We start from the raw sequence: 15,513 nt of genomic DNA on the forward strand, positions 1-15,513 counted from the left end.
AGGCTGGTGTGCTTCTTCCATGTGGGCTTTGTTGCTTCTCAGCTAAATGGCCACTTGTTTATCTTCAAGCCTTTAAGACCACAGATGCTATATCTTTTAATAGCCAGGCACTATCAGCTTTCTTCACTACATTTGCTTATGCACCTATTTTATTATTTATGGTCCTTGGATCACACAGGCTGGTGTGCTTCTTCTGTGTGGACTTGGCTGACATGTTGCTTAGATGGCTGCTTGTTTTAAGACAGGACATAAAGACCCCAGACACTATTCTTTCTGATAACTAGGCACCATCTGATTTCTTTACCACACTTAGCTATAGCACTTATATCTTCATGAGGGCAAGTATCAAGTTATAAGAATGTGTTCATAAGTTAGGGGTCTGATTAAGTGTGACCTCAAAATAAATAATTATATATATGTTCGATTTCTCGGGTGGGACATACCTCGGTTCTTGGCTTCGCACAAGAAAGAAGTCAAACCGAAGTCTGGTGTGTGATCCAAGTGGGCTTTTATAAAGGACGGAAGAAGTTTCAGGTTTTAACAGTCACTGAACCCGGCACCCTCGTGGGACTGCACACCCACACTTGGTGGCCTAAGGCCAGAGAGACCCTGGCACTGGACAGGAGCTGAAGGGGAAGCAGGGCAGAGGGGCTCAAGGCCAGGGCAGTTGGGGCCTGTACCTGGGAGGCACGGTCGAAGGTATTGCTAGACCCCGTTGACTGAATTAAGCCCAGGTGGTTCTAGGTGGGCTGCCCAAGTGTACTGCCTACCTGGCTAGAGCTTGAATTGGCCCATGCCCAGTTAGTCTTTATGGCTGGCTAAGGGCTTGCCTGATTCTCCTCCAACCTCCTGTAGGGGGCCTTCAGCCATGGAGAGGGACAACCCCCTTGTCCCTGCCTTTTCCTACCTAACATATATAAACATAAATACACGATGGGATATCTCCCCCCCAAAATGGAAAAAAGCTCCACTGGGTGGAGCTGTCATTATGCATTTTTTTTCCTGCTTGGCAAGCATTGAGCAACTCGCTCTGAGTTACTGTTCCCAGTGGCGTCACCTGGGAAGGTTCTCTCTGATTACAGTGAATTTTTCTGTAAAAGCAGTTTTGCTCAAACCTCATCTTTTGTGATGGCCTCTTTTCAGAGAACAGCCTGCAGCTGTGACATTTTGTTTCCTGCTCGGGAAAAATGCTGCAGAAACTGTTGTGATGTTGAACACAGCTTACAAGGAGAGTGCTATCGGAAAACTTCAAGTGTATGAGTAGTTTTCTTGTTTCAAAAGAGGTGAAATGTCGATTTATGACAAACCTTGTTCTGGGCTTCTGTCAACTTCCTGAACAGATGGAAATGTCAAAATTCATGCACTTGTGCTTGAAGACTAACCCTGGACCATTGAGGAGATGGGGAAGTTAGCGGGACTGTCTTGGAGCTCGGGTCAGTGAATTTTAACAAGATTTGGGATGAGAAAGGTCGCTGCGGAATTTTGTGCCTCAGCTTCGGACTGACCAGAAAGGAGCATGGAATGGAAGCATGCCGTGCTTGATAAGGACAGCTCTGAAGCGACTCAGATGTTTTTTCCAAAATCATTACTGGTGAGGAGACAAGGTATTATTTTTAAGACCCTGAAAATAAACATCAATTAAGTCAGTGGAAGACACCATCTTCACCTTGCCCCCCAGAAGCTCATCAAGTGAAATCAAAGATCAAGACGATGCTCATTTGTTTTTTTGATGTGAGAGGAACAGTGCCTTTGGAGTTGGTTCCACCAGTTCAGACGTTAATCCAGCTTTCCATTTAGAGGCTCTGAAAAGGAGAGTATGCGGCAAAAAAGGCCTGATTTGTGGCAGATGAGAGACTGGTTTTGCCGCCACAACAATGCGCCTGCTCACGCAGCCATCTCAGTGTGCCAGTTTTGGGCAAAAAACAGCATGCCTCTATTGCCCCCACACACCTTATTCATCTGACCTTGCTCCTTGTGATTCTCCCCCCCCCCATGAGTGAAGAGGGACATGAAAGGACAGTGATTTGATGATGTAGAAGAAGTGAATAAAAAAACAAGGGATGTTCTGCCAACCATCCAAACAGATGAGTTTTGAATATATTTCCAAGAATGGAATCACAGATTTGACAAAGTATTAAGTGTAATGGAGAATATTTTGAAGGTGATAAGGTTGTTTTGTAAAAAAATTTACATAGCTTTGAAAACAAATTCCATTGGGGGGGTACCCTCTCATGTGTGTGTATGGTTTTATATGTCTATAGTTCACTTTAGCGAAATCATAACTATTTTATTGGGAAATATAAATAATCCCTGGGCAAATGGTAATTCTATTCATAGTATGATTAATTTAGCTAATAGTATAGAATTTAAAATACTGTTGAGAAAAGGAAAGTATATTTTCATAGGGCAGCTTTTTAGATGAGAATACATTTAGATGAGAATTTTTGACTTCTGCTGGTTAAAAATTTGAGTGACTGGAAAATATTTAAGCAAACAATGAAGATTGGAGGTAGGGCCAAACTTTCAATAAAACAAACTGGGTTTTGACTGTAAATTTCCTGCTGTGTTGTACATTGAAAACAGGAGCAGTGTATGTCTTATTTAGATTTTCTGTAGTTCTGTTATAGTGATCGCTACATAGTATGTATTTTGTTACTTTCTTATAAATCAGAATATATGTAATTATGTAAATTGTTAATGATTATGTCATTTAGGACAAACTGGAAGAGGATACAGCTACCGATCTTGTCTCTATGAACCTGCTATTAGAAATGAAGAGGTTATTGAATACCATTAATGCTTTACCAAAAGGAGTGGTTCTGCACATTAAGAAGTTTTTACAAGAAGATTTTTCCTTCCCAATTATGCAGGTAAGATCATAATTTATTCTTTGAGGCACAAGTATAGCTTTCTTAATATTCAATTCCATAACCTTACATGTAAGGTCTCAAAATCTAGGTTTATTTCTTACTTCTTTGGGGTCAACCTTAACTGCGCTTTGTTCGTCAGAGAGAAGTCGTTGGCTCTGGGCCTCAGGATTAACGGTAGCACGGGGTACCTGTTGCTGTAAGTTGGCATCTACTTGATGGCAGTGGGTTTAGTGGGTTTGTACCTTGTGTGCTGTGAGCAAGAAGGGCTGGGGTTTACTCCAATTTTATTAATAACATAAAGCAGGTCATTCTGGGATAGGGGACTGCTTTTGGTTTCCTAACTTTTTAAATGCTGACAAATTTTCAAAAATGTTAAAAGAAAATAATATGTAAAATTAGGGGATTTATAAGTAAAATATTAGAGAATATGTTGTAGATTTCCCATCTTAAATATAGTATTGCTTGATAATTTCTAATCATTTCAGCATAAGATGAATATCATTTCTTAATGTTATTTTCTAAAGTTAAAAAAAAAAAGACACTCTTTTCTCTGTGTATTTAACTGAAGGAGTGGCGGGTCAAAGTACCAAACCCAAACTCCAAACCCTTTGCTGTCAAGTTGATTGCTATTCGTAGTGACAATATGGAAGAGAGCGGAACTAAGTCACAGGCTTCCACAGCAGGAGCTCTGCTGTGCCATTGGTTATATGCTGGGCTGTTCGCCAGTTGGGGACCGTTCGACGCCATCAGCCCCTCCGCGGGAGAAAGATGTGCCCGCCTGCTTCCATAAAGGTTTACAGTCTTGGAAACGTTATGAGACCATTTCAGTGTGTTCCATAGAGTCACTATGAATCGGAATCAACTCGATGGCATTGATTAACCTTTACAGAAAACGAACTGGTGGATAATTTGAAAGAGCCACATTTGCCTTTTTGGTTACAGATTTTATTATTTTCATGAAGCAAATTAATACTGTTACGGTTAAAACTTTTTAACCATAAATAAGACCCCAAAACATAAATAAGACCTTAGATGTAAGGATAACCTTAACTGATGTGATTTATGCATTATTTATCATTTAGCAGATGTTACTTGTTCCTAACTCCAGAGAAATGTTTCCAGACTAGAAAAACACATTCCAGAAATAGAACCAAGTTCTTACAGACATTTTATGTGTGATAAAAATGACAGTACTAAAGAAGAAATGGACAAATTAGTCATCTTAGTGGGAGATTTTAAGGTACCTTTGTTACTATCTGATAGAAGACGACACAATGAGTAGAACTCTATCGTTACTTGTCCTAATTGACATCAATAAAACCCAAACAAATCTGCCATCAATCAATTCTTACTCATAGTGACCCTGTAGTACAAAGTAGAACTGCCCCTAAAATCTCTAATGTAGTAGACAGCCTTGTCTTTGTCCCTTGGAGTGACTGGCAGGTTCAGGCTGCCAACTTTGCCATTAGCAGCACAATGTGTAACTCACTGTGCCACCACGGCTGTAGAGCACCGAACTTAACAAAATACATATTCTTTTCAAATGTACATGTAACATTTACAAATATAGACTATATGTATTCTACAAAGCAAGATTCATCAAATTTCAAAGGCTCACAATGCACAGAATATGTTTTCTAACTATCTAATTAATTTAGAAGTCAGGATCATTGGAAAATTATTTGTTTGGAAGTTAATATGTACTCATATGCCTCTAATCTAGATAATTTATCAACCAAAATAAAAATCAGAATGAAAATTAGATAAAATCTTGAACTAAATGAAAAATAAAACAAAACATGTTATTAGGTAAAATTGTGCTTGGATGAAAATTTATAGCTTGAAATACATATATTAGGAGAAGAAGAAGGCAGTTAGGGGAAATTGAAAGAAGGCAGTAATAATGAGAGCTAAAACTAAGGAAATAGAATAAAGCAGAGTCAACAAAGCTAAAACCTGATCTTTGAAAAGACTATTAACACTGACAAATTCCAAGAATATTTAAGAAAAAAAAAACAGTAATAAGTAACTAACATCATGAATGGACAAGGAATCTTTAATACAAATCCTATTGTTCTTGAAAAGACCTGAGAGAATTCTGCTACAGGCGATGTTAGCCTGGATTGTTTTATTACACTCTTCCATTGAAAAGAAGTGGTAAGACTGGACAAAAATCTTTAATTCCATCATGGATTGAGATTGTTCCAAGCTTCAGTCTCTTCAGGGAGAAAGATCTATTTCTGGTTTACCATTTGAGGGCGATGCTGTCAGTGCTTACACACATCCCTTGGGTCCTCTCGTTTTACTCCTCTCTGGAGAACATCCGCTTTTTAATTTCTAATTTAATTTCTGGAGAGCATCCACTTTTTAATTTCTACATCTGTAAAGAGCCCTGATGGTATTGTTGGGTAAGCATTGGACTGTGAGCAGCATCAGGGGTTCAAACCCATCAGCTGCTTCTTGGGGGAAAGAGGAGGGTATCTGCTCCAGTAAAGATTTATAGCCTCAGAAACCCCACAGGGGGTCACTATGAGTTGGAACTGATTTAATGGCAAAACAGATGTAGTTCATCTGTATTTTTATGCTTCAAGGCTGTTTCAAAGAAAAAATTCAAAGCAGGCTCTATCCTGATGACTCAGTGTGAAAGCACTTGGCTGTTAGCCAGAAAGTCGGCATTTCAAACCTATCAGCCGTTGCAGTCAGCTTCTGTAAAGACGTACAGCTTTGGAAACCCTATGAGGCAGTTTTACTTTTGACCTGTAGGGTTGGTATGTGTAGGAATTGACTGAACAGCCGTGGGCTGAGTTTAATTACTTCTTAAATGCATAGTAGTCCAGAGTCCGAAGCAATTCACTCTCCCCACTTAGATCTCTCAGTAAGCCGGAGGAGCTGGTATAGAAGCATCCGAGCTCCCTCTCCATTTCAGGTGGGTAGTACTGTCATGTTTTATTCATGATTTTTCAGTTTCCTGTGGTATGAACTCCAGTTGCCCACTCGGGGTATCTAGCTTAATTACATGCCCTTTAAATTTAGAGACTGCTCTCCTTCCTTGATCACATTTCCAACTCCCTGCCATTGTTCACCGATAAACACATTTCGTTCAAATTCTCCCAGCTGAATCTGTTTCCAAAGGCATCTAATGAGACACCCTGACTCTGAGGGCGTATTTCTTCAGGGTTTCAACTGGAAGCATGAGGTATGCATGAATCTGCTGAGAGCTTTGTCTAGCTTCCCAGCCTCTAGGCAGCCACAACTGAAGATGGCAAGTACCTTAAAGAGAAAAATGGCTCTAAAAGTCATTCTGAACTAACCTGCTTCTTGGCCCCATCGTTTTTCATTATTTTGGTAGCTTTCCAGGGCTTCCAAACAAATGTGTTTTACATAACTTTTTAAGTTGTTGGAAATGATAATCCGACAATTACTGATTGAAGTGGAACTTTAGGGTTAAGTTTTACGTGCCTATTCAAACTCAAGAGTCACGAAAGCATTACTGCAAGATCATAAAAACAATATTGAACAAAAATATAACTATGAAATTATGATTCCACTACATCTCCTTCATTAGTTCTACCTATTTCTGACGGTGGTGCTTCCACCTTTAACCATCCCTGAAGGGTTATGCACTCTGTAGGGAAGAAAATCGTATTTCTTTTAATTGTCCTTTGAGTTTAGGGAACAAAAAGAGTCTGAAGGGGCAGAACTCAGAATAAGCAGGTGTGTTGTCATGTAGGAAAAACCATAAATCCCAAGTTGAACTTTCCCAGCCGTGTTCACAGAATGCTATTTTCCCTTTTCTTAAAATTTCTCCCAATAAACCCCTATGATCACCCTGTGTCCTTTAAGAACATCTATCAAGATATGACTCCTTTTGGGTCCCCACAAATAGTTATCATAACCTTCTGAGGTGGCCTCTCTGCCCTGAATTTACCAGATTCAGCAGATACCCTGGAATGCCACTGTTTTGATTGGATTCTTTTTTGAAAGCATCCTAATGAGACTAATTTGGGAGAAAGAAGGGGCTTTCACCTCCCACAAAGAAGTACAGTTTTGGAAACCCATAGGAACAGTCCCCTTGTTCTATACGGTTGCTTCAAGGATACATGGAGTCGAAGTGAGTGCGTGAGGCTGGTAACGAGATGAGAACGATTCTCTTACTGATAGAACCTGTCTGGAGTCGCTCACTGATTGTAGAGAGGGTGGAAACATATTTTGTTTAGAATAAACCTTGGCATAATATGGTAGAGATAATTCACATCACTGAATTGCACAATGCTGTTACATATATTTTACCACAATTACTGTATCTAGGAATTGTGATAATAGAAAAGAAGTTCATTAGATTGAATGCCAGAGAGACTGAAATAAAACTTGCATAATTAGCCTTTGAGTAGGAAAGTGTAGACTGAATTTTTTTTTTTTTTCTGAATTTTTCACAGGTAAAAATATTATTTAACAGATGATGTGATGTATACCAATTGAATTCAATAAATGTGCTCTGAGCATTTGTGGGTACGTGGCATTAGAGAATGCATCAAAAGATAAGACATAATCCCTCCTTTCTTTACATCTATGTAACTAGCAAGTTATAGAACACAGTCGTATATTGGCTTAATCCAGTCACATTGCAGCCTTAGATGGCACGATCTGGTGTTCATATTAATGTCATTATTCCTGTTTGCTTCAAACTCAAGGCTTGGTGCTAGTGAATAGAAGGTGAGAGAATTAAGTGAGAATTAGGAATGGATAGTACAAATCTCTTGGCAGCCATGGGAGTGGTTTTCAATATTTTCATAAAATAGTTATAAAGAAAACTTAGCAGACTATCTGGACATTGTGAGTTTTATTTTTAAAGTTGTTTTCATCTCTTAAAATGTTGTCTGATAAACATGATTTATATAATAAAAGTACAGGTGTTTTTCCCAACTTAAATTTTTAACTAAATTATTTTCCACAGAGAGATGTAGCTAGCAGTCAGAAAGCGGCAGGAAGTGCTCCTCCGTTGACTTTAAACATCTTGATAACACAGCTAGAAGTAGCACTGAAGGACATTCAAGTTACAGATTACATGGTAAGTCTTTTCTTTCACAACGTTTGAAATAATGAAGTTGGATAATAGTTTTCAAGGAAGAATAGCCATTGCATGTTTACCAGTGACCTTTTGTAAACATTTAATTCTCCTACAAACTCAAACTCACGGCCATTGAATTCATTCTGGCTCATACTGACCCTATAGGACAGGGTAGCTGTACATCTTTGTAGGACTCGAAAGATTTATCTCCCATGGAGTGGCTGGTGGGTTTGAACTGTTGACTTTGTGTTTAGCAGCCCAACTCAAATGCACCATACCACCAGGGCTCCTTCTTTTACCTTAAGCGAAAAGGAATTCCATGATTGCCCTCCTGCGTGTTCTACTTAAGTGACAGCCTCTCTGTGTAGATCTATTCCAATCTCCTTCCCTACTACAAAATTGTTCATCCCAAGAACAGAAAAACTTGAATTAGTATAGGAAGGGACTTTCTCAAGTAGGAAATGGAGAGTTATGAACTTCAAAGATTACCCCTATTTCTCCCTAATTCTTAACCAACGTCTCTTTCCTCTAGTAGTTTTATATTTATGAAAATTGAAACTTCTGTAAACTGTTAAACTCAAAGATCACTGCCATTGAGTTGGCTCCAACTCATATTGACCCTATAGGACAGGGTAGAACTATCTCTTTTCCTACACCGAGACGAAAGCTGTCTAGTGTTAGGGTTATTATCTACAGGAAAGAACCACTGCCCCGACACTAAAAAGGTACCCTTGTACTGATGAAAAGTAGAGTAGGAGAATAATCTTTATTTAGTGGTCCCAGGACCAGGTACTAAGAGGGTACTAAGAGGGAGGTGATCATGTACACTACCCTAAAAGGGTTTCTGGATAGAAACTTGAGTAGAATCAAAAGAAAGCACAAAGGAAAGGGAGTTTGCATCATGTAGTTCTGAGAACATCTGGGATGCTCAGGCCTGTTATTCCACCCATTGACCCAGTTGCCAACCAGTGAGACAATCAGTATTAAATTGCCATGAACAGATCCCCATTCCATAGGCTTTGTGATTTAGACATTACTTTAAAGATGAGTTTTCGATGAGGGCATGGAAGCAGTTCTTTTCTTGTTAGCACTGTGAGCAGAATTGGGTGGTGGTGATGAAAACAGCCTACTTCTGTGTGTAAGTGGTTCTCCCTGTTTCTTACGGCCATAAAGGAGGAGGAGACAAAGGAGGAGGAGACAGTGGAATTGCCAGTAGCATCTTTATATCCACTGGGTTCTGTCACTTGGAACAGTCTCTACTAATGTGGAGAAGGAAAAGAAATTGATTTTAGACTAGAAATGAACCATTTTTACCTTTAAATTCTTGCTGTCTGCTTTTATACCACATGTCTATATCTTATCGTGTTTGAAAAATCATATTTTTATGTAGAATTGCACGATCCAAGGACTGTTGGGTTCTTTATGAAAGTGCTCTTTAAAAAGTCATAAAGTAATAACAACAACAGTAAAAACCCCACACTGCCATAGAGTCAGTTCCAATTCACAGCAACCTGATAGAACAACTCCCTGTAAGGTTTCCGAGACACTAGATCTAGCAGACAGTCTCATCTTTCTCCCATGGACTAGCTGGTGGGTTTGAACCGCCAGCCTACCTTGGAGTTAGCAGTCCATTAGCTAGCCCACAGTGCTCCCAGTGCTTATCTAGGGCTTTCTATATGATAGTCAAGGAACCCTGGTGACATACCGGGTAACACGTTGTGCTCTTAAGTACGAGTCAGCAGTTTGAACTAGCCAGCAATGCCACAGGAGAAATGAGGATTTCTGCTCCTATAAAGATTTACAGCCTCGGAAACTCGCTTTGTACTAAAGGGTTGAAGTGGACTTGATGGCAGTGAGTCAGAGTATCTATCAGGCAGTTTTAAGGATTTTGCAAGATTAGGTCAATTACTCTTCGTAAGTACCCCACCTTATTTTTTCCTATTTTATAGGTAATAAAACTGAAGTACAGAAAAAAATATACCTAAATTCAGCAGATAGTAAAGTAGTGGATTCAGGATAAAAACCCTTGTAGCTTCAGCGCCTATGTTCTGAATCATGATCAGAGGGAGCCTCAAAAAATTCATGGAAAATCCATTATCTTTTAATTCCATTTTTCTGCATAGTTTTCAAGTCCCCTCAGATTATATTCCTTCTATAGAGAGGGGGATTTTTAAATTGAAAACCAATTAGATATCACAGGAGAGTTTGTGTTGGTAAATTCATTTAGCCCAGCGAATACAAACACACTTGTTAATCTTTCCTAGCCAACACCAGTCACTTATAAAAGCATACTCTTAGCCATAAGAAGTGTTATAGGTGAGAGAATATAGTGAGATTAATGTAAAAATAAGTCTATGTCCAGTAAATGTTTGCTATTATTTTATACCAACCAGCATTTTGCTGATGGTGTGGAACAATATCAATGAAGAAAATTAACATGACAAAAGATATGGCTGTAATCTTCCATAAGTATAGAGCTCATGAATGCAATGGGCGAAGTTTTCTACATAAACTGTTTTTGAAATTTTCACTTTGAGATAAAGACTCAAAAGACCTTGCAAAAATAATACAGAAAAATTCTGTGTACCTTTTACCGAGTTTCCCCTAATTGCTATTTAATTAAAGTACAATATCAAAAATTAAGAAATCGACATGGGTACATTTATTGTTGTGTGGGCTTCAGTAAGACTAGCCCTGTGTTTGAGATTTACTAGTACTCGTGTTGTTATTGTGCTAGCTGTTGTCATGTAGGTCCTAAGTCATGCAGCAGAATGGACTGGCCTTATCCTACAGTACCCTCACAAATGTCCCAATGTTGAAGTCCGTTGTTGTAGCCACTGTCAACCCATCTGGCTATACTTCTTCCAAGACAGATTGGTTTACTATTCTGACCATGGTATATTTACTATTCTTTTTCAACACTGTAGTTCAATTGTGTTAATTCCTCTGTGATCTTTTTTATTCATTGTCTAACTTTCTCTTGAGTCAGGGGAAGTTTCATCTTCAAAATGCCATCTTTGATTTTTAACAGTTTAAAGATGTAAATCTGCTGCAAAAGACAGCGTGCATTTGATGCCCCCTAACTGTGCACCTATCAGCTTTGTTTTCAGTTCCAAGTAAAATGAAATCCTTAACAACACCTATCTTTTCGTCATTTACTGTATTCTGCTATTGGCCCCGTTGTGATGACTCCTGTTTTCTTAAATTGAGATGTAATTCACACAAAAAGATTTTTCTTCATCAGAAAGTGCTTCAAGTCCTCTTCACATCCAGCAAGCAAGGTTGGGCCATCTGTATCTCACAGGTTGTTAATGAGTATTCCCACAATCCTGATGATACTTTCTTTGTCAATAGTTCAACCTCTTAGTTTATTTGCTCAGCATACAGATGGGATAAGTATGGGAAAATGATACAGCCCTGGGCACATCTTTCCTGATTTAAAATGATGCACTATACCCTTGCTCTGTTTGAACAACTACCTCTCGGTCTCTGTACAGGTTCAACGTGAGCCCAATTCAGTGTTCTAGAATTCCCATTCCTTATGTATTCCATAATTTGTAATGATCTTCACAATAAATAAAGACGAAGTAGATTTGATGCATTTGAATTATGGTGTTCGTGAAGAATGTTGAAAGAACTGTGGAATTCCAGAAGAACATAGAAATCTGTCTTGGAAGAAGTGCAGCCAGAGTCCTCCTTAGAAGTAAAGGTGGAAAGATCTCGCACATTCTTTGGGCATTTTATCGGGAGAGACCAAATAGAAGATAAGTCAGAGCAAAAGAGGAAGACAGTCAAGAAGATGGATTGACATAGTGGGTCAAACAATGGGCTGAAGCCTAGCAATAATTGTAAGGATGCCACAGGATTGGGTAATGTTTTGTTCTGGAACACAGTTGAATGCCTTTGCATAGTTAATGATGTATTGGTAATCATCTTTCTGATATTCTCTGCTTCCAGTCAAGATCCCTTTGATGGCATCAGCAATGATATCCCTTGTTCCATGTCCTGTTTTGAAGTCTGCTTGGCTTTCTGGCTGTTCCTTGCAGATGTACTGCTGCAATCATTTTTGAACTGTCTTTAGCACAATTTTAGTTCTGTGTGCTATTGTTTGATAATTTCCATATTTTGTTGAATCAGATGGAATGCATAAAGATTGGTATCCTAGGCATTAGTGAGCTGGAATCAATTGGTATTGACTGTTTTGAACCAGGCACTTACAGACAATTGGGCAACATGGTCTACTATGCCAGGAATATCAAACTGGAGAGCAATGCTGTCACATTGATGGCTAAAAGGGACATTTCAAGAAAAGCATGTTCAGTGATTGGATAATATCCACATACCTATAAGTAAGAACAAATAATACAACCATTATTCAGATTTACAAACTTATCACTACTGCCAAAGATAAAGATATTATTTATTTAAACCTTGCAATCTGAAGTTGATCAAACATGCAGTTGATAAATTGATAAATGATACATTGATAATTACTGGTATTTGGAAATAAAGTGAAAGGATGAAACAGAGGGAGGATCAGTAGTTGGAAGATATGGCCTTGATGATAAAAACTGGAAACTGACAGAATTTTGCAATACCAATGATTTCCTTATTACAAGTACTCTTTTAAAACAACATAAAAGGCAACTATACGCATGGACCCCATCAGTTCAAATGTTTAGGAATAAAATTGACTACTCTGGTGGAAAAAGAAGATGGAGAAACTTGATATCATTAGTCCGAACAAGCGCAGGGAGTTACTAGGGAATGACATATACAAATACAAATTAAAGTTAAAAGGTCCTCTGTGTAAAATATTGAACAATGCAGAATCAAAATGAAAGTATACACAGAAGCACTATGTTAAAAATAATTAGTCAGCTTAACCACTTCGGGAAGTAGTAAGAAGTCCAGGCTACGCGGAAGGCATTAGCAAAAATCAAGGTTGCAGGAATTGATGGGATCCCAATTGAAATCTTGCAACAGTTTCAGTGCTTGAGGTGTTCCTTCATCTAGGCAAGTTACTTTGAAAGCACCGTCCTGGCCAATCAGCAGTAAGATATCCATATTTGGCCCACTCCAAGGAAAAGGGATCTAACAGAACGTGGAAATTATCAGAGTGTTGCGAGTATCACTTTAGTACACAAAGGACTTAGAATGTGCTCTACTCATGATTAAGATTGGTTATAATGTACAGATAAACAGCCAGATCATAAGGGAAAAAGACCCGGGTGAGTCTGGAAGAATTCATGTCTAGGGTTTCTTATACTCTGTCCTTCTTGAGAGGGGTCACACAGTATGCAGGTTTTTTGTTTTGTTTTTCCAGCAGTGAAATATGCAGCAGTGAAATATGAAGCAAATATGCAGAAATGTTCAGGTCCAGGAAAGCCCATTAAAGTCTAAGTGGCCAAAACTTTTGCCCTGGTTGTGCAGTGCTTAAGTGCTCAGTGCTAATGGAAAGGTTGGCATTTCAACGCACCAGCTGCTACAAGGGAGAAAGATAGAGCAGTCCAAGTCTATACAGGTTAATAAAATTGGACACCTTAGGGACAGAGTTCTGCTCTGCCCTATAGGGTCTCTGAATTGACTGGAACACAATGAGTTTAGGTTTATTTTTCAGTCACTTAGGTACCCTCTGCCTGAAAGATATCCAAATTTCATATTTTAAAATAAATGTAGATGTTTAGTATAAACCACATTGTTTGCAAGAATAGTCTTGGCGTGAGCCATCCTTGTCAAGGAGCAGTGAGAATACTTCCAAAATCTGAGTTCCCAAGGCCTAACCAAGCAGGTACCTTTGAGGTTGACCTTTCTAAAGGACTGTAGTCTCATGAGGCCAATTATGCTATTTTTCCTGCACCGACATGTATAGTTCTTTGTTATTTTGTCACTTGTATCTTTACGTAACCATCACTGTAATCACGATAAAAATTATTTCATTGCCATAAAATCTCTTTTATATAATTCCTTAATAGCCATATCTACCTTCTCCCTCCACGTCCTGAGCCCTAGTCTATTCTCCTGGTGAGCCCTGGTGGTGTCCTGGTTAAGAGTTGGGCTGCTAACTGGTCAGCGCTTTGAAACCACCAGCTGGCTGCTCTGGAGAAGGACGGGGCTTTCTACTCTCAGAAAGAGTTACAGCCTTGGAAACTCAGGGGCAGATCCACCCAGTCCTGTCAGGTCACTGTGAGTCATCATTGACTCGATGGCAGTGAATTTATAGGCTGTTCTTCATCTCTAACTTTGTATAGATAATTTTTATGCAGGGCATATCCAAGCATTTTTAATTTTTAAAAAGAATTTGTAAGCTGTATGATTAGACTGTTATAACAAAATCCATGTATGGAGAATAAAACTTTTAAATTTAATAGTTAACCATAGCTTTTAAAACTGGTGAGGATTATTTAAACATTCGTTATAGTACTATCTAAAGTTTTTGTTACTTAAGATATTAAGTCATGTGAGAGAATGATAATTTTGAAAGGCTTAATCTAACAGATTTAAATGGTATTTCCTTTAGTTTCTGTAGTCAAATTCTAATGTTTTATTTCTACATTAACAACTATGCGTTTTTCTCCTTCCTTGGTCACATATCAAATCCACCTACAAGGCATTTTCTAGTTATTCTTAGATAACTGATAACATAAAAGACTGTCATTTAAAAAAAAATTATTGTTTAGGCCTAGAAAATTTAATTAAGCTTGCTATCCCCCAAAGTAGTGTAGTCTACATAACCTATTAAATACATATTTGCTTCTTTTGTAGGCACACCATATTAACATTGGCTATTACTTGACATTACTATTTTTATACGCCGTGGCACTCACTGAAAGAGGAACGAAAGAGGTATGTAGCATGTTATTTGCCTATTGTAAATCTCTTTATATTTTCTGACTTCATATTAGCAAAATGAAATTTTCTAAAACTTGAAATGGTTCTTTGACTTTTCTGTCATATATTTCTACATGCCAAAGATAATTTGAAACTGAAGACATACTATGGCATTGACATAAGCTTAAAACTAGTTATGTTTACTTTATCTTTTGAATGTTTATTATTGGTAGAATATAACAATTGCTTAGCACTTTTCATTCGTATATTATATTTTATTGCATTTTCTAGTGTAAATTAATGTCTCTGCAATTAATCTTAACCCTTTTATAAAACATCTATTTTCTCTACTTCATAACAGTATATATAAATCTACCTTTGTTAATTAGGTGAAGTAGAATTTTTTTTATATATTCCTTTACTGCGGGCTCTTACATCTCTGATCACAATCCATACACTCTTCCAGTGTGTCAAGCACATTTGCACATATGCCACCATCATCATTTTCAAATCATTCTCTTCCCACTTGAGCCCCTGATATCAGCTCCCTATTTCTTCTCCCTCCCCCACCCACCTAGCCTCCCTCATGAGCCCTTGATAAGTTATAGATCATTTTTACCATATCTTACATTGTCCTCCATCACCCCACAACCACTTTTCCATTATTTGTCTCCTTGGGAGGGGGTTCTAGATTGATCCTTGTGATCGTTTCCCCTTATTCTCCCACCACCTTCCCCTTATCCT

At 38.3% G+C, this 15,513-nt stretch overlaps 1 protein-coding gene across 7 annotated transcripts in view; it reads left to right on the forward strand.

Moving 5' to 3' along the window:
* DZIP3 (DAZ interacting zinc finger protein 3) overlaps nt 1–15,513 on the forward strand; it is a 107,950-nt gene that overhangs the window by 28,177 nt on the left and 64,260 nt on the right. For all 7 annotated transcript variants that reach the window (XM_004706463.2, XM_045286172.1, XM_045286173.1 and 4 more), the window contains exons 4-6: nt 2,715–2,870; nt 7,825–7,938; nt 14,704–14,784. In XM_004706463.2, coding sequence (XP_004706520.1) covers nt 2,715–2,870; nt 7,825–7,938; nt 14,704–14,784 — 351 coding nt within the window. The remainder of the gene's footprint in view (nt 1–2,714; nt 2,871–7,824; nt 7,939–14,703; nt 14,785–15,513) is intronic.

The sequence above is a fragment of the Echinops telfairi genome, unplaced genomic scaffold (genome assembly GCF_000313985.2).
Source record: "Echinops telfairi isolate 266 unplaced genomic scaffold, ASM31398v2 ScPeMD7_6;HRSCAF=24_0, whole genome shotgun sequence".
NCBI lineage: Eukaryota > Metazoa > Chordata > Mammalia > Afrosoricida > Tenrecidae > Echinops > Echinops telfairi.